Source organism: Gorilla gorilla, chromosome 14, assembly GCF_029281585.2.
Source record: "Gorilla gorilla gorilla isolate KB3781 chromosome 14, NHGRI_mGorGor1-v2.1_pri, whole genome shotgun sequence".
In the NCBI taxonomy this organism is placed as follows: Eukaryota; Metazoa; Chordata; class Mammalia; order Primates; family Hominidae; genus Gorilla; species Gorilla gorilla.
In genome coordinates this window covers 93,321,321-93,349,137 of record NC_073238.2, presented here as the reverse complement: position 1 = coordinate 93,349,137, position 27,817 = coordinate 93,321,321, and the positions used below count along the sequence as shown (strand labels likewise).

General features: G+C 39.5%; 1 protein-coding gene across 2 annotated transcripts in view; it reads left to right on the top strand.

Annotated features, from left to right (window-relative positions):
* Positions 1-1,101: 1,101 nt before the first annotated feature.
* OBI1 (ORC ubiquitin ligase 1) overlaps positions 1,102-27,817 on the top strand; it is a 44,150-nt gene continuing 17,434 nt past the window's right edge. Inside the window, exons 1-5 of one of the 2 annotated variants that reach the window (XM_055360745.2) lie at positions 1,102-1,395; positions 15,551-15,686; positions 18,341-18,432; positions 20,786-21,034; positions 24,675-24,763. In XM_055360745.2, coding sequence (XP_055216720.2) covers positions 1,267-1,395; positions 15,551-15,686; positions 18,341-18,432; positions 20,786-21,034; positions 24,675-24,763 — 695 coding nt within the window. In that variant the 5' untranslated portion in view covers positions 1,102-1,266. Of the gene's footprint in view, positions 1,513-15,550; positions 15,687-18,340; positions 18,433-20,785; positions 21,035-24,674; positions 24,764-27,817 lie in introns of both variants that reach the window. The other variant, XM_004054626.5, reaches the window with a different exon arrangement.

The window sequence follows — 27,817 nt, the reverse complement described above, 5'->3', positions numbered from 1 at the left end:
TGTTGGTAGGTCAAGGAGGGGGGATCCATTGAGCCCAGGAGCTCAAGACCAGCCTGGGCAACATGGGGAAACCACTCCCCGACCCTCGAGGCAGGCGGATCACTTGAGGTCAGGAGTTGGAGACCAGCCTGGCCAACAGGGTGAAACTCCGTCTTTACTAAAAATACAAAAATTAGCCAAGCATGGTGGCGCATGACTGTAATCCCAGCTACTCGGGAGGCTGGCTGAGGCAGGCGGATGGGATCGCTTGAGCCTGGGAGGTCGCTGTGTTGGCACCTAGTGGTGACAGAGCTAGACCCTGTCTCAAAAAACAAAACAAAAGTTGCCAGAAGCCATGGAGCTACCGTTTAGGTAGGAAGTTGTTGGGGGCAGGGATTTCCGCTGAAGCAGCCCAGGTCCAGAACCCCTTTCTCTTAACCATGAAGCTGCTTCTTGAAGTCATACTGCGTCTTTTTCACAAAGATTAGTAAAAGTTGTCCCGATGGTCTTGTCTTTAAATCTCTCAACTCACAGATTTTACTTGTTAGCATAATTTATCACATCAGCTCTTCCTCGCTTCAAGTAAGTTGCAGATGAATTCCAAATTTGTTATACTGCATTTAAGATAAATTTAGGAACTTTAAGGTTTTTTTCTTTTTTGTTGGTAGGAAACGCAACTTATAACCTCACAAATTCTCCCTTGGGGTTCAACAACACAGCGGTACATTTCATATGCAACCATGCACCTGAAATGAAGACGTTAAAACGTTAAATCTCCTTTTGGTGGAAAACCCAGAGAAGCCCACAGTAAAAATGTATTTTCAGGGAAAGCTGCGATTAAATGTATCAGGATCGTCTCGGACACAGATAAGGAGACAATCACTGTTTTCTTAAGTGAATTATTGTGCCCTCTGGAAGCACATTATATTGAGTGGAAAGAGAACTGACAGAGGTGGAAAGCTGTTTTGAAAAAAATTGAAACGTGTAGATAATGTCTTTTCTCTATGTTTTGATTACGCTGTGTTGGCGGATGTGTGGGGTTTAATAATTAGGCGAAAAACTCTCCATCCTTCACCCCATCCAATCCCCGAAAACAATTTGGGGATTTAAAAAATCGCCTTTCCGCATCTTCCTCTTCTGTCTCCATTATTCCGCTTTCCTTTAGAGTTTCCAAGATCCTCGATACTTGTAGTAAACTACCTTCCTACACATTCGCAGGAATCTTGCAGTTCCCTAATCAGTGAATTTTCTTTCTTTCTTTCTTTTTTTTTTTTTTTTTTTTTTTCAATGAAAGGAAAACCCCTTGGAGATCGCGCGTTTCGAAAGCGCGTTTTCGTTTTCTCTCCTGGGCGGGTTATGGCCCTACCGGGGCGCCGTAGCCGGCCCGCGCGTGCCCAGTCTTGGCGAGGAGTAGCGGTAGGTCGGCGGGACTTCCGTGTTGGCGGGATTCTGAACGCTGCCATGGCTCAGACCGTGCAGAATGTTACATTGTCGCTCACTCTGCCCATCACGTGCCACATTTGCTTGGGGAAGGTAATGGGTGATTGTGGGCACAGCTACAAAACGGGGTTGGATAAGTCGCTCGCCGGGGCCGAGGGCGGTCTCGTGCGGGGGCGGGGAAGGGGCGTGAGGCGCCGAGATGGGAGAAAACGCTAACCCGCGTTCTTGATGGGAGGCCGCGTCCTGGGAGATGGGGGTAGCGCACCGTGATTAATGGATTCATCTGGGCGCCTTTCGGAGGATGGTGACAGCGGCCCGTGGTCTGCCGGGAGGGCGGCGAGACGGCCCTGCCACCGCCCGCGGCCTCACACTGGCAAGACACCGGCCTCGAAGGAGGCCCCATCAGAAACGCATCGCAGGGATATTTAACTTCCCTCTGCAGCCTCGCGTGGCGTGTAGTGAAGCCCATTAAAACACATATCCTGGGAGCCTCACCTCGGTCTTCTTAGTCCTCTGTAACTAGTGTTCATCCTCTGGGGCCTACGGTGCTGTGTATTGAGTCTTTTCCATTTCCAAGACCTTTTGCCTTTATCCTGGCCTTGAGGATGACCTTTGCTCTGAATTCCTAATTTGAAAAGTAAATAGTAAGTGCTCCTGGAGGGTATTAGAATAAGAGGTGTGGCCTTTAACTCCAAGAATGGGTCAGTCAGGAGATAGAATACTCTCTCTTTGTGATGCAAGAGGTGCCTAGTGTGTTTGTGAAACAAGGTAGGGAAAGTGGTTCTGAATTAGAAACGGAGCTTTGAATATTCTAATGCATTCCTCTCCTCTTTCATTTCCATTTGTGCCTCACTTTCGGTGTTTTAAAGAGCGTTTCTTTACCGAATAGATAAAGAAGGGGAAAGATAAACCACCAACTTTTTTCCACCCTGAATTATTTTTACGTCTGTTGTGTCAGGGTGTGTGTTTACCCCCCAGCGCAGACTGAGCCGTAGACTTAGATTTGAGAAATACAAACTTCTAGAGCAAGCATTTGAGTGCTGGCCAATACGATTTGCCTGGGGTGTTTGAAGTTCTGTGTGAATTTACTGGGTTCAAAAAGTAGAAGAAAGTCAGCATTGGAAGCAACTGATAATTCTGGATAGCAGTCACAATGAAATGCCAATGAAATAGCAAATGTGCTGGGAGGTCATGTATTGGGGATGGCTTGATCAATTTGGAGAGATCAAGGATGACCTCATCGAGTATGGTGTTTGAGCTGGCATTTGCTATTACTTACTGCCTGCACGGCTAGGGGGAGGGAAGAGGCGATGTTTCTATTTGCCACAGTCTACATTTGGCTCCTGACATAAAGTTCCTGGAAATATGTGTTAAATTCTGAGTTAATTTCCTCCAACACTTGCTTTAAAGGCTGATAAAAATATTCTTGGGAAGTATTTTGTACACATTATATATAGTTTCCATTAGTTATAGGCTGTCTTTTGCAATTGTACTTACAGTGTTCTGTTTGATTTACCAAACCTATACTTTTTGTATTTAACGAGAGTTATACCTCATAGAATATAGTGATTTGCAGACTACAGAGTGCTTTTGTATGCATATATTATTTTGTTTGCTCTTCACACCAATGCTTTAAGATAGGGCTGGTTTTTCCATTTTTAAAATAAGAATACTAAATACTAAAGCTTAGAGTCTGTGGTTGAACCTCTATACTATCATTTGTATCTTCAGAATACTAAGACTTTGAGTCTTCATAGTTGAACCTCTATCATTATTACCATTTGTCTTCAGATTACTTCGTAAAACCCTCACCTAAGTTCATCCATGACATCAGGCATTTTTAGTGTTTTTTTTTTTTTTCCTGTATTGGTTAACTTTATTCTAAAATAAAAATCAGATAATAAAGATAAAAAGATTAAGACTTTTGTCTTAATCTTATGTGCCAGACTTTATGCTAAACTTTGCACATGCTTCATTTAATCTTCTGAAAACGGAAAGGATGGGGAGTTGATGTTATTACCATATTTCTACTGTTACAGATAAGGAAACAGGCTCAAAAAGGTTAAGCCAGGCGCGGTGGCTCACGCCTGTAATCCCAGCACTTTGGGAGGACGAGGCGGGCAGATCGCCTGAGGTCAGGAGTTTGAGACCAGCATGGCCAATATGGTGAAACCCCATTGCTACTAAAAATACAAAATTTGCTGGGTGTGGTCGCAGGCGCCTGTAATCCCAGTTGAGGCAGGAGAATTGCTTGAACCTGGGAGGCGGAGGTTGCAGTGAGCTGAGATCGCGCCATTGCACTCCAGCCTGGGCAACAAGAGTGAGACTTTGTCTCAAAAAAAAAAAAATTAAAAAATTAAAGAAAATTAATTAATTAATTAAGGATTTTTAAACAGGCTCCCCCCGCCCCCCCCCCCCCCCCCCCCCGGTACCATGGAAGCAGAAAGGTGATGTGACTGAGGGCCTGAGTTCTACATTCAGGCTAGCCGGGTTCTAATCTAATCTACCACTTACCACTCATACAACCTTTTACAAGTTACTTAACTCTTTTTTCTTTTTTTTTTTTTCTTTTCTTTTCTTTTCTTTTTTTTTTTCTGAGACGGAGTTTCGCTCTTGTTGCCCGGGCTGGAGTGCAATGGCGCGATCTCGGCTCACCGCAACCTCCGCCTCCCGGGTTCAAGCAATTCTCCTGCCTCAGCCTCCTGAGTAGCTGGCATTACAGGCATGCGCCACCACGCCCAGCAAATTTTGTATTTTTGGTAGAGACGGGGTTTCTCCATGTTGGTCAGACTGGTCTTGAACTCCCGAACTCAGGTGATCTGCCCGCCTCGGCCTCCCAAAGTGCTGGGATTACAAGCGTGAGCCACCGCGCCCAGCTTAAGTTACTTAACTCTTTTGAGCCTGTTTCCTTATCTGTAACAGTAGAAATATGGTAATAACATCAACTCCCCATCCTTTCAGTTTTCAGAAGATTAAATAAAGCATGTGCAAAGTTTAGCATAAAGTCTGGCACATAATGTTTAATAACTGTTAGCTTTTACGATAGCCATTGAGGCCAGCCCTCAAACTGAGGAAACCAGCCTTTTCCAGTAATTGTTCTTCCCAGTTGCTTTGTGAGGCTGGAGCACTTCAAAATGAAGATTTGCATTCCCAACCAAATGAGACCTGTTTGTTCTGGAAATTGCCACAGTACATCCAGAATTTTCAGCTGGTTCCATGTCTCTTTTCTTTTTTATAGTGAAAGCAAATTCAGTATGATTGTGCTGCTCACCCTCCTACACATATTATACTGTGAGATACTAAAACTGGCGTGTCCTCAGGTTCACTTCTGCTTCCCTGACATAGAGCATCTCTGGCCACTTCTAAGAATGTTCCTAAGGTCCTTCATGACTAGCTCTTTTTAAAAGATAATTGTTCTTGTGCCACTGTTACCATATTTCCCCAGATCTCACAGTCAGCATCTTCTCTTTTGATTATTCAACAGAATTAGGGACCATTATCCCTGGAGGGTCACAAAGTGGATACCATGAAGGGGGAGAGATGAGGGCAGGGCATTGAATCTGAAGAGATAGATGCCAGTGGGGATGGAGAGGAAGGAGAGAGAGCCCAAGTATTCACCTGTTAATGCTTTGTCTTTGCACTTAAAATTGGAGAATTTAGACCTCTGTCTCTACTTCAGTCTTAAAGGTGAATTTTCTCTACCCAATAATGTTTTTAGTTACTTTGCCAATATTGTAAGTAAGAGCTCTATGTGGCCTGAAGAAGTTAGGTACCATCCCATGGGATGATTTACGCATAACATATTTTCTTACCTATTCTTCCCTGTTTTTTTTTGTTTGTTTGTTTCTTAAACTAGTGGGCCAGCAAGCAGAAATGTAGTAATGATCTATCCCAGAGTATCTGTTAAGTGACATTTTGATAGTGCCACCAGGCTGTTACAAACCGGTTTACCTCTAGATAATTCCAGGGTTTATCTTTTCAATTGGGACTCAAGCTGTGAAACCAAATTATGGCATGTAATGCTTTTTATTGGCCGTGCATGCATTTTGCCATGAGTGAAAGCCAAATGTGGCCCGCAGTTGGTTTTATGAAAGGGTGAAGGAGATTCTCAAGAGAAATGCAAAGCAACTAATGCTTTTCAGCATTAATGTATCATATTCAGTTATTTCTCATTTGACTTTGAGTCCAGTTTTGGGTCCTACCCTTTAAGATAAACAATAAACCAGAGTATTTTGAAAGCATTTGGGGGAGAATGAAATTGGGATTGGAATGTAGGTGGACTGGAGTAGTGCTGGAATGAATGGATATGATAGAGAATCTTTAAATAATTAAAATATTTTTCATTTGGAAGGGACTCAAGCCTTGTGTGGCTCCATAAAATTATGATTTCTACTTAACATTAAGGGCAAGTGTTCTGGCTGAAATAACCAGAAATGAAATCAGCTTCCTTATAATGCAGGAGTTCCTGTGTCTTGGAGTATCCTCTAGTAGACTGACTGTTTCCCATAAGGAATGCTATCAAAAGGATCCCTTCTTTCAGGGATGCCTCTCTGCTTCTCACCCATATTGTTTATTTAAAATATTGAACATATAGGGCTAGAGACAAAGCCTTATGCAACTTAGAGTCCTCACTCTAGGATGACAAAATTCATTAATCACTGTTCACTTGGAGCTGTTCATTGACCAGCAAGTCATCCACGTCAGTACATGGAGCCCATGTTTGAGTCCTGATTGCCTCTCAGTTCCCAAGAGTGGATTTAAGAACCAGCCTTGTACATAATTGTCATAAGTAATTTGCTTTGGAAAAAAGCCATATGGACTGCAAGTTCTACATTTTTCTCTTTTTTCCAGTTTAAAATAAGTTTGAAGGATTCACTTTCAGAAAGTATAACAATATTGCATTTTATACATAGTGTATAATAAGTTAATTCAAAAATCGTAGATGTATCCTAGTAATTATCAGGGTTGGTATGTAATAGCTGACATACTTACTTGACAAATACAATTCCAGTTTATCCCAAAGCATTTCTGGTAGGGACGAAGGTAGAAGAGAAGAGATGTATCATCTCTCCTTTTACCTAGACAGGAATGGGGAACCAGTTCTATAGGCATTAAGTGACTTATTTCACACAGGTTTTTTTTTTTTCCTTAAGTTATAGGACCTAAATTCTGGCCCAGAGCCAGGGATTTCTAAAACATTACCAAGAGCTATCCAGGAATTTTGTTTTGGAAAGTTTCCAAATTCCTAATGTTGAAGTAGTGGTGCCCCTACCATAGTCATTTTTACACTGAGGACTAATCCTTTTCATAGTCTTTCCAGGTCTTCACTAGAGAAACCAATAAAGTTTTGACAAGGTGCAAGAAAGAATAATATTCTTTCTAGAAGCACAGTTGGCTCTTGTCTCTAGTGAGGGGAGGATGCCAGAAGAGCAGGGGAGTTGGTTTTATAATAGATATAATTGCAAGACCAGTTGGTAAAGTTCATCAATACCGTCTTCACTCCCATCACCTCCATCAGTGTCCAGGATCTCACTTCCTTCAGGCACATCATCCTGTATTTATTTCTCCCAGATTATTGTTCACTAACCCTGCTCCAAGGAAGAAAGAACTGTTTCTTAGTTCAAAGAACACATGATTTTGCAGTTGAATCACATTGAGTACAAATGCTAGCTCTACCATTTATAACCCGTATCATTATTTCTTAGAGTCTGAGTTTCCACAACTGAAAATGGATTTGATACTAACAGCCCCACTAGCTTATTAGTAAGATTCCTTTGAATATCCCATACTAGTGGTTCTCAACTAGGTGGAGGTAGATTTTGTCCCCCAGGGACATGGGGCAGTGTGTGGAGACATTTCTCATTGTTTTCAAGGGGCTGCTACTGGCATCTAGTAGGTAGAGCCCAGGGATGCTGCTAGCCAGACATCCTATAATATGCAGGGAACCGCCTAAAACAAAACTTTCTTCAGTCCAAAATGTTAGTAATGTCAAAGTTGAGAAACGCTGTTTGAAGCCAATGTGTAACTCCTAGTGGGTGAGTCTAGGATGATATGGATATTAATGAACAACAGCCTTAGGCATGTCTCTGCCCAAGTATACTTGCTTTTTTAAGAAAGGGGATTTGGTGGTAGAGTGGACTCTCTTAAGACTGGAACATATTTAAAAGAAATGAAATATCAGAGTAACAGATTGTAAGGTTAATATATCTGCCCCAAGAACTGCCCCCTCAGGCCCATTCCAGTAAGAAGAGCCCATCCTTTACACCTGGAGGATATACCCTAGGGCAGGAGTCTCCAGTCTCCGTCAGGTACTGTTCAGTCAGTGGCCTATCAGGAACCAGGACTGCACAGCAGAAGGTGAGCAGGGAGTGAGATAGTATTACCACCTGAGCTCCGCCTCCTGTCAGATCAGAGGCAGCATTAGATTTTCATAGGAGCATGAACCCAAATGTGAACTGTGCATGCAAGGGATCTAGATTGTGTGCTCCTTAGGAGATCTAATGCCTGATGTTCTGAGGTGGAACCCCCCAGTCTGTGGAAAAATTATCTTCCACGAAACCAGTCCCTAGTGCCAAAAAGGTTGGGGACCGCTCCCTAGGAAACCACTTTAATATGCTTACTCCAGATGAGTTTGGAATTGTATGTCACTTACCATTGCCATTTTTTTGTCTTGTATTTTTATTTCATGAGTACTGTTTTATTGCCACAGGTCTCATTTGAGAGTAAATTGGATAGAAAGTCTAATAATGTGACAAATGATGACTTTTTTTTTTTTTTGTCTTGGGAAGATCTTATTAAAGAAAATTATGTGTGTGTTTTGTTCTACCCAGAGCAGGATCTGGGTAGAAGAGGGTGGGTGCTAGATTCTTTGTGTTTTGCTACCACAGATTACAGTCAAATATATAACAAGTAACTTGTTTTAGTAGTTCTTTAGAAATTTCTATTCTCCTAAGATAAATTCATTGATTGCGTTGTCTAGAAATCATCATCTGATAAATACTCATTCCAATATTCATTTCCAAAGAAATGAATTAGTCACCTGTTTCCGAAATCGTCCCAACACAAAGGTGGTGATAATACCAGGTATCCAACAGTGCAGAAAACTTTCCTGTGGGTGACATTGTTAATGACTCTTAGCAGACAGAGCCAAGCAGTCGGCCTGTGGTGGTGGTTCTGTATCATTTTGGCGTATTAAATGGGAAGGTTAAACTTTTGCTTTTTTACAGTTTGACAGTGGCTGTTAACCTTTTGCTGCTTGAAGCACTTTTAGGATTGTTATCTCAGCCTTTCATTATAGTACATCAAAATTCACTTTTATTAATCTTGCAGTTGTTGTTAGAGATGAGAAGGACACTCACCCTGTTGTCAGTGAGCCTGAAATCTAATAAGGAAGACAGGATGTAAGCAGTTTCTGAGTACAGCACAATGCAGAAAGAGGTGAACATTAAATAAATGAACAGAGAGTGCCCTATCAAAGACTTGGTTAATTCTGAAAAATATTAATGAAAGGCTTGCAGAGGAGGTGGCATTTTATTTGCATCTTAAAAGGAGGGAAGGAATTTTTTTTATTACTGTCAGGAGAATGGAGAGACCAGGAGGATATATCAAGCTGAGAAATGGGAGCTCCATAAATAGGGAGCCCCATAAACAGGGAGCCCCCAACGTTCATATTCTTATTGGTGAACATAAGTAGACCTATGAGGTTGAAGTGTGCATTGTGTCAAATATTGAAATGGTAGATAAAGGGAAATGGCTGTTTAAGAATTAGATTATGTTCTTTGAAGGCTATACCTCGAACTATGAGCAGGAAAAAAATCATTACTGTTTTGTAGGAGAGGAGTGAAAGCTGCTTATTCATATTTTAGGAAGGTAGCTCTGGCATCATTGTGAAACATGTACTGAAATGAACATTTGGAAGCTTGGGAGGTGGTCATTGCAGTAGATCAAAGATAAAAGAATGAGAACCTTAAATTCATTGGAGTGAAGATGCACAGGAAAGGATAGATGAGAGGTGAAAGAATGTTTGGAGGTAGATTTGTTATGTTTTGACTATTCTGAGATGTACTTTTTTTTTCAAATTATAACATCTCTGGAATCTGATTGTATCTTAACAATTGTAATTGACAGTTTTTCATTCTTAGTGATACATAAAATATTGGTGAATCTTCAAACCTGTGGCTTCTTAGACTTAATGTATAATACCAGCATCTGGTGACAGTTTGGATGGTGAGGTTAAGTAAAAAGAGTGATTCAGAGATAGCTCTGTTATAGCTCAAGTGGAGAAATAGTGATCTCATTAACTTAGGTGGGAGGGTGTGCAGGAAGAGGAGCAAGTGTGTAGTGGAGGCCAAATTATGGTTGAGACAGCTGCAGGATCCTTATATGTAGTTGGCTCCTAGGCACTTGGATATAGTAATATTACCTTTTTTTTTCTTGAGGGATTGCTATGTAGAAATGTCTGTGCTGACATCCATTATATTATCTTAAACCTGAATGAAAAGGTTACTAGGTTAAGCCACAGTTTTCAGAGGCAGAAACTGATGCCCACAGTAGCTAAAGGGCTTACCCAAGGTCAGACTGCTCAATAAATGGCAGAACTGGAGTTGGCCCCAGGTTTGTCTGTCAGAGCCTAAGCTCTGCCACTTACTGAGGTCCAGTTACAGAGGGAGACTTGGGAGTTGTCAGCATAGAATAGATGTTAATGCCATGTGACACATGAGATTGAGAGAGAAAATAGAACACATCAGATAAGATGGCCCAGAACAAAACATTAGAGAAAGCAGTTATACCACCTTTAGTATCTTGACTATAAGCATCCCACTCTCTGATCCTGTTTCTATCATACTTATTCTCTACCATTACTTCAACCTCATCGAAACATTTTTGTTGACCCTATCACTTTTTCACTGTTATCATTACCACTTATGTACTTGTTTCCCTTATTATTCGTGGTCATTTGTTATCATCAGTCCCTGTCTCTTCCTCCTTGGCAAAACCCCAACTCTGGGTAAACCAAACTACTCATCTACTTCCTGCCTGAGTCTCCACAGCTAAATATTGATAAGAAAAATACACACCTACGTTAATTAATCTTACTTTGCATTAGAAACCACAGACCTGGAAAAGGAACTCAACAATGTATAGCAATCTGCTACCTATCCCTAGTAAATTTGCTTTCTCACTTTTCAAAATTACTGCTTTATTCTCCTGTCTTCTCAAATCTGTAACCCACTTCCCTTCTCGTTTTCAGCTGATAACTTCACCTCATATTTGATGACAAAAGATAAGCAGCTGAGATAGTGGGAACATGAATTTCCTCATTTTTCCATCCACAGATCTTCCAACCCCTTTGTATTTGTTCACACACCCTCTATTTTCCCTTCTGTTGCAAAAGAAGACAAACCCTCACTCCTGTATATGCCAAAATGTCCTTTTGTGCTTTGGATCCCTTTCCCCTCTTGACTTCTTACGGACTTTGTTGCCTATCGCTGTAATACCCCCATCACTGTTCCTCCATCACTAATATCCTCTCTTTATCATTCCCATTGGCATTCCTAACCGTCGTCTCATTTTTATGCTCTCTCCTTTACAGCAAAACATGAAAGAATTGTCTGTATTTTCTGTCTTCACTTCTTCATCTTTCATTGTCTCTCAACCTCCAGTCAGGTTTCCATCCCCAACATTCGCTGAAACAGTGCTTGTCGGTAACTGATCACAGTGACTTCCAAGCAGTTAAATCCCATAGTCACATCTCAGTGCACATCAAACTCAATCTCACATCAATGTTTTACTTATCTGGCCGCTGCCTCTCTCTTGAAAAACTTTCTTGCCTTGACTTCTGTGATATCATATTCTCCTTTCCTACATCACAGGACCCCTCCTTGTCAGTTTCCTCTGCTGGTTGCTCTTCCTCTTCCTTTGCTTGCTGGAGTGCCTTTTCTCCAGCTGTTTTGTCCATTCATGAGATCTCCTCCAGTCCTATGGCTTTATATGCTCATATCTTTTATGGCAGTGACTCAAAACCTGCCTTGCTGAACTTGTCCACTTAAAAATGGGCTTAGCATCACAAATTTAGCATAGCTAAAACAGAATTCTTGATGTTTACCTTGTGCGAAATCTGCTTTTCTTGTCTTTGCCACTTCAGTATATGATAACACCAACTACTGAGTTGCTCAAAACCACTTCATAGATTGGGGAGATAATATTTAACCTTTGTTGTGGGAGCAAATATATGAAAAATACTGATTCTTTTTTTTTTTTTTTTTTTTTTTTTTGAGATGGCGTTTTGCTCTTGTTGCCCAGGCTGGAGTGCAATGGTGCGATCTCAGCTCACCGCAACCTCTGCCTCCCGGGTTCAAGTGATTCTCCTGCCTCAGCCTCCCAAGTAGCTGGGATTACAGGCACACGCCACCACGACCTGCTAATTTTGTATTTTTAGTAGAGATGGGGTTTCTCCATGTTGGCCAGGCTGGTCTCAAACTCCTGACCTCAGGTGATCAGCCCGCCTCGGCCTCCCAAAGTGCTGGAATTACAGGAGTGAGCCACCGTGCCTGACCTACTGATTGCTTTTAAATGTGTTTTTTTAATGGAAAGATTGGCAGAGCATCTTGAATCCTCTCATATAACGTGCACACTTTTATGTCTTGAGCATTGGCTTTTATCCATTTTCAGATGAGTTTATAACTTATAAAAAATAACTTACTATAAAAGTAGATAACAGTAGATAACTTCCTTTTTTACCTGAGCTTCCTAATTTTGGGGCATATAGTACTTCTAGGAATATTGCAGGGATATGATATGTATGTGTGTGTGTGTGTGTGTGTATGTTTGGGGGAAGTTACAGGATAGATAAGGCAGTATCTTCTTGGTTTGGGATTTTTGTGCTCTTAAAAGATTTCATGACATAAAGATGAAATTAAAACATATATGAATATATTATGGTCTGGACTTGCAAATCACATGAATTTTTAAGAAAAAAAATAGAACCTACAAAGAAAGTTCAGGTTTGTCTGCCATTTGAGACTCTGACCAGGAATACTTTATAGATAAGCGTTCACTCCTGGCTGCTGGTAGGACCACTTTGGAAGAAGACTTTGAAACACTATGGTTCATGATTTTTTTTTTTAATGAATCTTGTCAAACCAGTTGAAATGAATGCTTAGAATTAAGTTTCTCCAAGAAGTTTAAATCTATTCCAAATGATCTTTGTTTAGTTTTCTTGGGTTAGTGTTCATAATCAAGGGAGAACCAGAATGTTCAGAAAGCCAGACTGAGACCAGAGAGCTCTTTGTAATGAGACTCAAATGATTACTTGCCCATCATTGAAGGGAGCCAGCCCCTCCACACCTGTGGGTATTTCTCATCAGGTAGGACGAGAGACTGAGAAAAGAAATAAGACACAAAGACAAAGTATAGAGAAAGAACAGTGGGCCCAGGAGACCGGTGCTCAGCATACGGAGGACCTGCACCGGCACTGGTCTCTGAGTTCCCTCAGTATTTATTGATTACTGTTTTACTGTTTCAGCAAGAGGAATGTAGTAGGAGAGCAGGGTGATAGTGGGGAGAAGGTCAGCAAGAAAACATGTGAGCAAAGGAATCTGTGTCACAAATAAGTTCAAGGGAAGGTACTGTGCCCGGATGTGCACGTAGGCCAGATTTATGCTTCTCTCCACCCAAACATCTCAGTGGGGTAAAGAGTAACAGAGCAGTATTGCTGCCAACATGTCTCGCCTCCTGCCACAGGGCGGTTTTTCTCCTATTTCAGAACTGAACAAATGTACAGTCGGGTTTTATACCAAGACATTCCATTCCCCGGGGCAGGCAGGAGACAGAGGCCTTCCTCTTATCTCAACTGCAAGGGGCCTTCCTCTTTTACTAATCCTCCTCAGCACAGACCCTTCACGGGTGTCAGGCTGGGGGACGGTCAGATCTTTCCCATCTCATGAGGCTATATCTCAGGCTATCACATAGGGAGAAACCTTGGACAATACCCGGCTTTCCTGTGCAGAGGTCCCTGCGGCTTTCCGCAGTGCATTGTGCCCCTGGTTACTCAAGAATGGAGAATGGTGATGACTTTTATCAAGCATACTGCCTGTAAACATTTTATTAACAAGGCACATCCTGCACAGCCCTAGATCCCTTAAATCTTGATTCCATGCAACACATGTTTCTGTGAGCACAGGATTGGGGCAAAGTTACAGATTAACAGCATCTCAGGGCAAAGCAATTGTTCAGGGTACAGGTCAAAATGGAGTTTCTTATGTCTTCCTTTTCTACATAGACACAGTAACAGTCTGATCTCTCTTTCTTTTCCCTACCGTCATGAATAGCTATGCATCTATTAATTCTCTGAGAGGTGGGGGCCCCTTTTAAATTAATGAATACTCAGTAGATCCTTTTAAGGCAGACATAGAGTAGCACAAGCATTTTCTCTGAGAAAAGTGGTTTGTGGTGGTTCTGCCTCTTCATTCTCCCTCTACTTACTCTGCTTTCCCTTGACCTAGTCTTCCAGTTCCTAGTGCAGAAGGGTTCTATACTGTAATTACTATTAGGGAAATATTGAAAATGGCTATGAAATGTTTTGAGTCCCACCGTGAAGATACCATGTAAATCAAGTGATAAGACTACATTTTTCTGTGCTGTTTTTGTTTGTATTGCTAAATTTGTGCTATTTCAAAAAATATTTCCTTCTGACAACTTTCCCAACTAGTTGAATGTTAATACTATCTTAATAGCAGTTAATCATTCAACAAACCTTTGTTGAGTACCTGCTAAGTACCAAGCTATCTTCTAGGCACTAAAGGTTTAGTTATGAATGAGAGTAAAGAAGTTCTTGCTCTCATGGAGTTTCCATTCTGATAAGGGAGATAGACAATAAATATGTAAACACGCATATAATATCAGGTAATATAAATGCTGTGGAGAAAACCAAAGCAGCTTCTCTTTTCTTTCTTCCTCCTGATAAAACAACTACAAACAGTCAACACACCCAGTTAACCCTGAGCAAGCTACCTAATTTCTTCATGCCTTTGTTTTCTTATTTGTAAAGCATATTTACCCGGTTTACCTCACCAAGTTGTGGTATTTTTAAAAAGAGAGATGGAAAAGGGTTGGGGTGGTGAAAGATGCATGTGAAAGCCGTTTGTAAAATATGACTACAGGCCAGGCGCGGTGGCTCACGCCTGTAATCCCAGCACTTTGGGAGGCCGAGGCGGGCAGATCACCTGAGGTCAAGAGTTTGAGACCAGCCTGACCAATGTGGTGAAACCCTGTCTCTACTAAAAATAGAAAAATGAGCTGGCGTGGTGGCAGGCGCCTGTAGTCCCAGCTACTCGGGAGGCTGAGACAGGAGAATTGCTTGAACCCAGGAGGCAGAGGTTGCAGTGAGCCTAGATGGTGCCACTGTACTCCAGCCTGGGTAACAGAGCGAGACTCCGTCTCAAAAAAAAAAAAAAAAAAAAAAAAAGCTATAAATGTATAAGGTATTATTATTTGTGCTTGTTTAAATGGAGCCTGGAGTCAAAGATTTGTGTATTTGGTGTATCTCAGTAATTCTGTCTGCATTATTTGCTGTTTAGATTATAAACTACTTGAGAGTGAAGCTCATGCCTTTTGGGTTGTTTTAGCTTTCATTACTGTTTGGTTTTGGGGAATTTCTAGTAAAATATCAATACAATATTTAATAGTTGCTGTTACTTTGTAACACAGTGGAATGAATTGAGAAAAGGATTTGGGCATCAGATGGATGATTGTGCTAAATGATATTTTCAAAAACCTAATCCTGCTGTTCTATAATGCTAAAATAGAAGAGTTTGAGCAAAATTGTCCCAGCCTTAGTGGAACAAAAAGCATTTTCTTTTTGGCATGAATTCTGTGGTTTAGGTACAAAATAAAGCATTTGATATGTCAAAAGCTTCAGTCTGCATGATCCAGTATCTCAGCTAGTATCTCTGTTAAACATGTGTAAAAAGAAAAGTGACCAACAGAAGCAGTGTTTTTAAAAGCCCTAGATATCCCTTCTTAAAAACCTACTCTGCTATAATCTAGAGAAGCAGTTTGCTGTAAACTAAACCATTTGATCTTCTAATTATGACTGTCGTCCTGTACTAAAAGTGATGTTTTTGTTTCAAAGGTACGTCAGCCTGTCATATGCATCAACAACCATGTATTTTGTTCGATTTGTATTGATTTGTGGTTGAAGAATAATAGCCAGTGTCCAGCTTGCAGAGTCCCCATCACTCCTGAAAATCCTTGCAAAGAAATTATAGGTAAGGGCCTGTTTTATATGTGCATAGGAATAGGTTTGAAACAATCTCCAAATAATGTATATTTTGAGGAAGACTGAAATAGACTATTTTCAGTGATGCTATTTGGCCAACATAATACTGAGTGGATGAGTAATTTGTGTAATGTATGTGTGGAGCAGCTGGGGCACAAGGCACTGAGAGGTGCTAAGAGGAATAACCCTGAGAGCCTCACGGAACTTACATTTTCATAGCAACTGAACCAAAAGAAAAGCAGCAAGTGCTAAGGGCCCCAAAAAAAGCCCAGAGAGTTCAGGCAAGAAACTTCAGCTAAGAACACTGAGAAGGGCTTCATAAAGTAGGTGGCCTTTAAGCTGGACATTTAAATTTAAGGATGGGTAACATTTCAACGGTGAAAATTAAGGAGGGCATTTCCTGCAGGGAGAATAGCATGAACTAAAAAGTTTAGATACAGGAAAACCCAGAGCATGTTTTTAGAAATGATCAGTAGTCTACTTTGGGTCCGACTACTGAGATAAGATGAAAGGTAAATTGAGACTTTAGTGCAGAGAACTTTGAATGACAGCTAAATCAGGGACTTGCTCTAGGACTAAGAAGAAGGGTGAATTGGGCATGATGGTTTTGAGCAAGGGAGTGGTATGATCCAAAATGTGCTTTACGAATATTACTCATGTGGTAATACATAGGTTGGACTATAGGAGTAGACAGGATGTGAGTAGGTCTGGTAGGAGGCTTTTGCCTAGGTGATAGAAAATGTAAGTTTGGATTAAGGGTGAAAACAAATTCCATGTCACATTAATATTGGTGGGGTGGGGGAGGAGTAAAACTTGAACTAGAGGATCCTTGAAAAGGAAAACTTCTAAAGAGCCTTTTTAGAGTTTGGTTTTTAGTCTACTCATACAAGTTATTTATTTTAGGTTGCAAAAATTAAAATGATTTCTACTTGTTTTTGCTATAGGAAAAATTGAAAGTAAATCTATAATTAGCCAAGTATAGAAAACATTTTTCAGAAAACTTAAGAAGTCATTGTAATAGTCCCAAGTTAGAGAAAATGGACTTAAATAAGATTTTTTTTTTTTTTTTTGAGACAGAGTTTCGCTCTTGTTGCCTAGGCTGGAATGCAGTGGCGCGTTTTTGGCTCACCGCAACCTCTGCCTCCTGGGTTCAAGCAATTCTCCTCCCTCAGCCTCCTAAGTAGCTGGGATCATAGGCATGCATCACCATGCCCGGCTAATTTTGTATTTTTATTAGAGACGGGGTTTCTCCATGTTGGTCAGGCTGGTCTCGAACTCCCGACCTCAGGTGATCTGCCCGCCTCGGCCTCCCAAAGTGCTGGGAATTACAGGCGTGAGCCACCGTGCCCAGCCAAGATTTTTACAAAGGAAATAGAAAGGAATATATATGCTACAGAGCAAAAGAAGAACTAGTAGGACTTAGGAAATAAGAGATCTGAAGGAGCAATCAGAGTTGGCTCTTGGTACCTGGGTGAAGTCTGGTAGAGGACTAGTTCTCTGCTGTGTTGCATGCTACGGGGTTAACCTCTATCTGTTTTTTTTTACCTGCTGAATTTCACCAAGGAGTCAAGTCTTTTCTTGTAGAATATGAGCTTTGATGATTTGAATATTTTCCCCCAGCTTTTCTTCTCATCCCATATCCTACCTTTATTCATTCATACCTAAGTGATATTTCATAAATTCTCTCAAGGAAAATAGTTCATCCATTTTTGCATTTGGATAGAACATCCTGAAAAAGAACACCTGTAAAATACCTTTGCTATTATTATAATGCTAAGAAGTACAAAGAAGGTAACCAGAGCATCAGTGAAGAGCTCTCAGGAAGAATTCATTGTGAGTGCATTTGTAACAAGTCATGACATAGAGTTAATGCCATGACTTACAGTCCATTGTAACTAGCCTGTTAGAATCCGTGAAAAGACACATTAATCTATATACATAGGTATATAGCAGTAATACTCTTTTTTTTTGAGACGGAGTCTCGCTTTGTCGCCCAGGCTGGAGTGCAGGGGCGCAATCTCGGCTCACTGCAAGCTCCGCCTCCCGGGTTCATGCCATTCTCCTGCCTTAGCCTCCTGAGTAGCTGGGACTACAGGCGCCAGCCACCACACCCGGCTAATTTTGTTTGTTTGTTTGTATTTTTAGTAGAGACAGGGTTTCACTGTAGCCGGGATGGTCTCGATCTCCTGGCCTCGTGATCCGCCCGCCTCAGCCTCCCAAAGTGCTGGGATTACAGGCGTGAGCCACCGCACCCAGCCAGTAATACATTTTTATATAATCTCTTGGTTAAATGTAAATGTAATAATTGGTTTTATTATTTAAATATAGTCTAGTTTTCAGAATTTGAAGTAGTCCAAATGTGATTGTTACAGCCCTTTCCTCCACTGAGTTTGCTGTGATAAGATATATAGATATGTAAACACAATATGATGTGTTACTGAAGGTATTTCTTATGGTGTTATTTGATATATTTTTTTTTCCTCAAGATTAGGATAGAGAAAAGGCCTAGATGTTAGCCCCAAGTGTGTATGTAAGGGGAAGGGTAGATGTGAAGCTGGGAAGCTATATGAAACAATACGAAAAAGGATCATTTTCATTCTTCCCGAATCAGAATGAAAAATTAGGATTTTTTTTTTCCTACAGGAGGAACAAGTGAAAGTGAACCTATGCTAAGCCATACAGTCAGGAAGCATCTTCGGAAAACTAGACTTGAATTACTACACAAAGAATATGAGGTAAACAGTAATCAAAGTTTAAAATTATGTGAGCAGTGAATTCAAGGTAAAAACTGACCTACCTCAGTCCCCAGACTTCTTAGAGTAAATATCCAATGAAATTTTATTTTTAAAGCCTATAAAAAGAAATTGTTTGATAAATTCTTTTTCTTTTTTCCTTTCGTATTTTAAATAGAGGAAAGAGATTTTTTGTTTTAGTTTTTTTCTTTTAAGTACCAAGGAAAGGGGGAATGGGATTCCAGAAAAAAGGAACAGATGGAAGCATTTCTTTCTTTTTTTTTTTTTTTTAAGTTAAAATTTGTACCTCTACAGACATATCATTTTGTATTTGCTTCCTCAAGGAGTTGGGAGAAAAAGGAAATCTCCTTGTGAAAACCAGTCTGACCTCTGCAGTCATCAGTTGCTTCTGCCTATGAAGTTACTGATGATTATAAGCCTGATCAATACTAGTAAAGTAAATACTATACCTTATGTCAACTGCCAGCACAGAGATTTTAGTGTAAAACATGCTGTTTCCTAATTATTGTCTAATGGTGAATGAACAGGATGATTGGACATGGTGATGCTATTTTTACAAATAAATTCATGCTAATAGAATACATACACTTTTGAATAGTACATATTAAGCCCAGTTGTCATTTTATGTTGACTAAAGAAGGAGATATTATTGATCCCCTCTTGACTCAAAATATCTTTCAGTTTAACTGTATACATGGAAGGTGCCTCAACTGCCTCAAAAATTTTTGGAATGCAGTGGGACATAAATACATGATTGAATATATGTTTATTCATATATGTGTTCCTTACATATATGAATTTGTTTGTTTTATGAAAATGCTATTTAAGTTGAAATGTATTGCAATTTAAAATAGTAAGTAGTACTATCTGTGTGACATTTAATGCTAAAATGTATTTTTATATAATGAATATTTATCATACTCAGATAGTAAACAAATTAATCCTTTGGGAGATCACTTGAGCTACTTGGGAGTTTATTTTCTAGAAGAATTTTTAACAACCTCAATTTAAGGTGACATATTTATTATAGATGAATAAATGGCATCATAGTAAGAAGTTCTAACCCAAATGTTTAGTGACTGGTTTTAGGATAATAAACAGTTCCAGAGTGGGAAAGCTAATACTTGCAATAGTCACAGTAGTAACTGAAGAACCAGAATCCAGAAAAGTTAAAAATTCAAAATTAACTACAGATATTATTCTGGAATGAAAAGTAGAAGGAAATGGTAGATGGTTTCACTCATACTTCAAATATAGAAGTGAAAATATAAATATCAAAACCCTAACGATCCTCTTTTTCTTTTTTGAGACAGAGTCTCATTCTGTCACCCAGGCTGGAGTGCAGATGGCATGATCTCGGCTCACTGCAACCTCTGCCTCCTGGGTTCAAGCAATTCTCCTGCCTCAGCCTCTCAAGTAGCTGGGACTGCAGGTGCCTGCCACCACACTCAGCTAATTTTTTGTATTTTTAGTAGAGGCGAGGTTTCATCATGTTGGCCAGGCTGGTCTTGAACTCCTGACCTCAGCTGGCCCACCTGCCTTGGGCCTCCCGAAGTGCTGGGATTACAGGCATGATCATCTTGATAACTCTGTACAGTCAGCCCACCATATCCAAGGGTTCATCATCTGTGGATTCAAACAACCAAGATTGAAAATTAAAAAAATAAATATATGTAAAAATAATGCAGTTTAATAACTATTTGTATGACATTTACTTTGTATTGGTTATTATAAATAATCTAGAGATGACTTAAAATGTATGGAAAGATGTACGTAGGTTATATGCAAATACAGCACTAGTGATTTTCCATCAGGAACTTGAGCATCCATGGATTTTGGTATCCCTAAGGGTCCTAGAACCAATCCCCTGTAGATGTGGGGATGAGGTGGGGACAAACTGTACCTTTTTTTTTTTTTAACCCGGCCCCCCTCAATGTACTTTCAAATTCCCCTCAGTAAAGCAGTTTAATATGCCTCAAGTTTTTTGTTTTTTTGTTTTTTTTTGAAATGGAATCTACTTCCCTGTTGGAATTCATGTGACTTTTCTTATTTTCTGGATGATAAATAGAATCAAAGATTGGCATTTTTAAAAATCACAACTAACATTGAATTAAAATGAAGGCAACATAAATCCCAATTTTTATCAGTCAGGCCACATTTTGAGAATTTAAACTGCATGTGACTTTCTCCCTGCAAAACTCTTTTGATGTGTAAAGAATCTGTGTATCTACAGAATTTTAAGTACAAAATTCAAACCATGTTGGCTTCAGTTTAGCATATGTATGTATGTGTTTAGTGTCTATGCCTGCCTCATGACTATGCAATGCTTTTTCAGGACGAAATAGATTGTTTACAGAAAGAAGTAGAAGAGCTTAAGAGTAAAAATCTCGGCTTGGAGTCACAGATCAAAACTATTCTGGATCCTTTAACCTTGGTGCAGGGCAACCAAAATGAAGACAAACATCTAGTCACAGATAATCCAAGTAAAATTAACCCAGAAACTGTAGCAGAGTGGAAGAAAAAACTCAGAACAGCTAATGAAATCTATGAAAAAGTGAAAGATGATGTGGATAAGCTAAAGGAGGTAAGTTGTAGTTTTTAAAAATCTATTATGGTTGTTTTTAAAATAAGTACCTTCAAAAGCATAAATAGCCATATTATCTTGACTCATCATCAGATGATTTGTGAGGAAAGGACAGAATCTCTGGATGAGTATTTATATGCAATAAGAAGACTTTTTCTCATTTAAATATCATTAACTGCCAAGAAATATCAGGTGGTTCCATGTGTGACTATAATTAGAGACGGTTGTGCTTCTGTATAAGATTGCATCTTCTTCTAGAAGAGTAATACCAATTTAAAGGATGTGTTTCTGTTTCGTCCTCTTTGTGGTTTGCCATAGGTTTTTTAAGCTTATATCAGCGACTTCCCCTGTGTACCTAAAAACAAACACATACCCATTTTCGCACCAATGAAAGGAAAAGTTTTGACCTTATCTTTTCTTTTGCTACCACTCTCTTATTTTTAAGATTGTAGATAGATAAAGGCTTGGTGACTAATTCCAGGACAGCAATAAGCAGCTGCTTCAGACTACTTCATGCAAAAGAATGTTGTGATTTGTGAAACTGGTTCATTTTTTTCAGTTTTTCTTTGAACAAGATACAGCATGGTGAAAAAGGCAAACCTCTAGGATTTTTCAGCCTAGAAAGGGAGATAAGATCCATGCCATCAGCACTAGATGTTACAGTCAACTCCTACAACACCATCTTGACCCAAGTGACCAGCCTTTAGCTTGAGTTCAAGTTTATCCACAGTGGAGTCCTCTTGTGCTGAAAGGAGATGGCTTTGTAGTACTCAGTTCTACAATCACATATTCAACTATTTGCATTTCCTTAAAATACTATTCCCGTGTGAAATTACTAAATCTTATCTCTCAAAATTATTAATGAGCTCCATATGGTATTTTAAAGGAGTTCCCCTGTGTATTGGCTCTCAGGTCCTCAGGTTAAGTAGCAGAGAAATACTTGCAACTTACATGTAAGCCATCTTCTACATATAAAATAAATGTTGTTTGGGCTCAGAAAAGGCCAGGGTGAGGAGAAGAGAGAGCTTAGTGCTTTTAGATAAAAAAGAAACTACAGACATAATTGTACTGAGTTTGTTATAAGTGTGTAGGAGGGAGAAGTGCATAGTTTCTTTGGGTATTGATGACCAGTGTTAGTACCTTGATTTGTTAGAAGACAATAGGATACTAAAAGGAATGCCAACTGGGAAATTACAGTATTTATCAATTTGCCTTGTTCCTTTAATTTCCCTGGTTCTTCTTGAGCCATTGGTAAGCACTATATGATCTCCTTTATAGTTATTAAACTTCGTTTAAAGTTTTGGCAGTAAATATTTCTTAGAACGTGAGGCTTATAAGGGTGATATGAGGGATGGATATTAAAGAAGAATACATAAAGCACAGTTAATTTTCCTTTGCTCTTTTAATGGTCAAATGTTAAATTCAATACTCAAAGCTACCCTGGGACTTCAGAATTCTTTGGGATATTGAATAAGCCCATTTTCTATGCCTAGTGATGCTAGTAGGTAATAGGTTATAAACTGGGACATAAGTGAATGAAAAAACATGGACTGCAGAGACAAAAACTAAAGTGTGGAGTAATAACATACTCAACATAATCAAATACAGGAATACAAAAGATTCAGAATAAAGGATTACTTAGCATGAATGAAGTGGACTTTTTTTCTGATGTTACCTGGAATGGGTGAGTTTTGAACCATCATGAAGCCAGTGTCATTACCCAATCAGTGTTGAGAATGCAGAAGGGTTAGCTGAAATATTCATTATTCTTTTAGGTGCAAAAGGTAGGCAGAACTCTGCCCTTCATAACTTTTACTCACCTAACCCTCTTGAACTTGAAAAGATCTCTGATAGTTGAGGAACTAGCCAGCCTATAATGAGAAGTATTAGAGAGTCAAAGGACTGTTGAGAGACTGAAACATAGCCATACAGTAGTGGTGGGGGGCAGGGAAGGGGAAAGGAAATCAAATGAGTTTCTAATTTAAGCTTGTCATCATCATCAGAAAGCATTCACTAAGTGCCTCCCCTTATGGTGCTGTGCTTGAGAGCTTAATTCATTGTCTGCATATATGAGGAAGTAAATGGCTTTCCTTATATCTTCAGAGAAGCAGTAATGGTGTTTATCAATCACTTAAAGAATTAACTCTCCACAGTCGTGGTTGGTGTGCATTCATGAAGATAAGCAGGTGCCTAGAGCCCAGAGGGAACCTGGATGGGTCTAAGTCAGGGAGTTAGACTTTATGCCCCCAAATAATGTTCTCTACCTTATTTCTCCTGTGATCCTTGTGCTGCAGCTTATGTGGGTAAGTAAGTAATACAGTCAGAAGTTCTTGAAATTCATCAAAGTAATAGCCAAATTTTTGAAATAAGTTTCAAAGGCTTCTTGGTTTAAAACTTTTTTGGTGACAGTTATTCTTGTGACCCATTCACTTTAAATGTAAATATTCTGGTCAAAGAATTTCCCTTTCCCAGGTTAGTGAGGTTGGTTTCTAGTCTAGGGAGTGTTATTTTTCTTTGTAATACATAAAAGCAATGAGTAGGGAATTTAAAGGAAGTAGCTTCTAAGAAGACTCTAAAATTTAAGCACACTAGTTTTCAGTGTGTCCAGAATCAGTGTTGAGCCTCTAGATTTTCTAGCAATTGGTGTCCTGTTAGGTAATTTTTAGGTGTTATACAATTCAAGAAAGAAAATAATAGTTGGAAGGATTTTTTTTTTTAATCAAAGAACAATTCGTAGAATTTATTAGAAAATACTGATCCAGGCCTGGCAAGTGGCTCATACCTGTAATCCTAACACTATGTGAGGCTGGGGCAGGTGGATCACTTGAGGCCAAAAGTTCAAGACCAGCCTGGCCACTGTGGCAAAATCCCGTCTCTACTTAAAATACAAAAATTAGCTGGGCATGGTGGCACATGCCTGTGGTCCCAGCTCTTCGGGAGGCTGAGACAGGAGAATCACCTGAACCCTGGAGGTGGAGGTTGCAGTGAGCCAAGATCACACCACTACACTCCAGCCTGGGCAACTGAGCAAGACTCTTTCAAAAAATATAGATAGATAGATAGATAGATAGATAGATAGATAGATAGATAGATAGATCGATCCAATTTTGAGGGCCCTAGAAGTTGTGAGCCAGAACATTGGAAAAGCCTTTTTGAAGAAAAAAAACCAAGTGGTTAAATCATATTAGATTTGTTATCACTAGAAAAAAATTTTTAAACAGCACTCCAGAAATCAGTTTCAAAGCTCAAGAATTAACTCTTCAGCATTAGTTTGCCGATATTGCATGTGGTATAATGTTACCTTGCCTAGAATATTCAGTTATGTGAAAAAGAAAAAAAATCACACATACATTTGCCATTAGTATGGTCCCTTAATGACGCTAAGCTAACTAACATAGTTTTGTTTATTTCCCTGGACAGGAGATTTGCAAAGTGCTTGGGGAATATGGTTTTAAAATGCTCAGTAGTATTCAGTTTCTGAAGTCATTCCCAGTAGTGATTTTAAGTTTCTGAAGGCCATGTTCTACTATTCAGTTTTCTGATATTATCACTCTAAAAAATACAGATGGCTCATGTTGTAATTTTTACAAGGCACTTTTATTGTAGCTTTTGCTTACTTATTTTCAATTTGTTATTTTAGGCAAATAAAAAATTGAAATTGGAAAATGGTGGTCTGGTGAGGGAGAATTTACGACTGAAGGCTGAAGTTGATAACAGATCACCTCAAAAGTATGTATTTTGCTCCCAGAGCAATGCTTCAGATTATGTCAATATTTTAGACTAGGCTGCTGTGAGGGTTTGTTTTTTGTTTGACTCTTCTTTAATCATGTAGATTTAGGTAGAATGTCTTGCCTTTAAAAGTCAAGTTTATACTTTGTGTTGTTGGTAAAATTTTAGTCTCGGTTAAGGCTAATTTTAAAGAAAGAATTTTATGCCTGTACTTTTTTCTTATCTGGTGAATAATGTGACCTAACACAAGTGAGCATTGACTTGGTTTTACATATAACTGTTTAATAGTACTAACATAGTAGTGAGATTAAGGTAATGCCCTTTAGCTATTTTCTTAGATAGTCTTAGTAATAGTTAATGTTCATATAGTTCTTTCTCTTTGCAAGATACAACAACCTGTAATGAAGAACTATTATTCTCTATTTTCAGATGAGAAAATGGAGGCATAAAGAGTTTAAATTAATTTACCTAAATCTTCACAAGTGGAAGTGTTAAAAATAGCATTTGACCAGGGGCCGCGGTGGCTCATGCTTGTAATCCCAGCACTTTGGGAGGCAGAGTTGGGCAGATTGCCTGAGGTCAGGAGTTCAAGACCAGCCTGGGCAACATGGCAGAACCTCGTCTTTACTAAAATACAAAAAAATTAGCTGTGCCTGGTGTTGGGCACCTGTAATCCCAGCTACTTGGGAAGCTGAGGCAGGAGAATCACTTGAGTCCGGGAGGCAGAGGTTGCATTGGGCCGAGATCACGCCATTGCACTCCAGCCTGGATGACAGAGCGAGACTCTGTCTCAAAAACAACAAAAAGAAATAGCATTTGACCTTAGATAGCCCAGCCCCAGAGTCTGTGCTCTTAACCATTACACTAAAAAAAAAGCCTATCTGAAATAGAATTTAGGACATTGTTCATTGAATTTTTTGCTGATTTAAAACTATACAATTAAGTGAACTTATTTTTCCCTTATGGAGTAGTTTTTATTCCATTCCAGACGATAAGAATTTGCAAGCATTGGACTGCTTAACAGTTTGTCTGTTCAATATTTTAAGAAAGAGTTGGGATTTAAGGGTTGCAAATGGAGAAAAGATCGCAGACAGCACTTAAGGTTCTTCTTTTTCTAGAAAAAAAAGATGACAAATGAGAAGACAATATGGCCCCCAATGTCCAGCAACTTCTCTGAGGGATGGCACATGAGAACGCCACACTTTCTTCCCATCCAACCACTGGACTTCATTTCTTTCTAATGGAAAAAGACAATGCAGGAATAAGCAAACAATGGAAATTTATCCTACCAGAAATAGCTCTCTGCTTGTCATTTGAAAAGGAGGAAATGTTGCCCTTGGTAAAACCAGATGTGGTATCAGGAAATGGCAGAAGCTAACCATAATTACTGGAGGCAGAGATAACTAACCAATGAGAAAAAAGCATGGCTTTTACGTTTAAATAGTTTCTTCCCCTGTGCTCTCCAACCCCGTTTTTCTTTCACTTCAGATAATGTCCTACTTTGACAAATTAGTGAAATAAGCTTAGGAAGTGTTACTGTTATGTAGTGGTTTGAATCTCTACGCCTATCATTTATTGGCAGCTTGCCTTGCCAGTCACAGTAATGCTTGTCCATTAGCCATTTCCCACAGCATGCTGAATGGAATGAAAGCTATTTTGTTTGTAGCTCTTATTTCTTGAAAACTTGCCCACCAGGTTTCACATTTAATGACAGCCACAAGGATGTGTGTTTTAAAATATCCGTGGCTCAAACTAGATAAAGAACTGAAGAATCTCACCTGAGGGAACTTGGCCTCTGTCTGCTCTCAGAAAAGGAGCTGCACATCTGAATCCAATATAACTTTAGGATTTTTCCATCTTTAACTTCCATTGCTTCCCTTCAGGGGAAGTTCACTTGAAAAGCGATTTGAGCTGAAAACCGTATTCCAGATCAATTTGCAATGCATTGAGGTATTAAATGCATTGCATTTGATTTATAGCCTTGTTTACTCTGCATCACCAAACCCTAGTGGGATTCAGAGAGAAGCTGACCACAGCTGAAAATACCCAGATCTGGTTCACCTGAGGAGAGCTCCTATTTGTATGGAAAAGAATAAGACATTTCAAGAGTTCACAAATAAATGCAAGCAAATAAAAATCACTCATTCCATTTTAATCCCTTGGTTTAGGAAATGTCTTGACTAACTATTTTTCTCTTTTCGGCTTGGTTAGGTGTCAGGGTATACTTTTTTATACACTTGGCCTTAGTCTCCAATGTATCCTATCAGTTGAGCAGAAGTATTCTACAAATCATACCAAAGAGTGAGCTTTAAAGTTTAGACCCTAGAGAGGGAAAAATATTAGGAAGGTGTATTAGCTCAGATTGTCATAACAAAACGTTATAGGCGAGTGGCTTGAACAACAGATTTATTTTCCCACAGTTTTGGAGGCTACAAGTTCCACATCAGAATTTGGCAGGGTCGGGTTGTGATATGGGTTCTCCTCCTGGCTTGCAGATGGTTACCTTCTTGTTATGTCTTTATATGGTTGTGGGAGAGAGAGAAATCTGGTCTCTTTTCCTCTTAAAGGAACACCTAATGACCTCATTTAGCCTTAATTGCTTCCTAAAGATCTTTTCTCCAAATACAGACACATTAGAGGTCAGGGCTTCAACATACGAATTTGGAGGGGAGGGTGAGGACATGGCTCAGTCCATCACAGAACATATTTCTTTCTAAGATGCTCCAACAGATACCATGCTATTTTCCAAAAACTTGACTAAAATCTGGTACGAACAAAGGAGATTTACATTGGTCTCAAGAACATGGTATTGTATAAAAACGAATATATTTTACATACAATCTTTTAAAAACAATAACATAATCTTTTAAAATGAAGGTGTTGGTTATCATTTGTCTCCTCTGCTGTAGTGTACCTGGACGTTTTTCCTTCCTCAATTTTAACTTAAAAGCCCTCTTGAGCAATGTGGCAGATAGCCTACTAAGCATGTTCTTCTAGGTTTCAATAATATTCATCCTGTTCGTTGCCAAAAATTCATTGTCCTAATATCCAAAC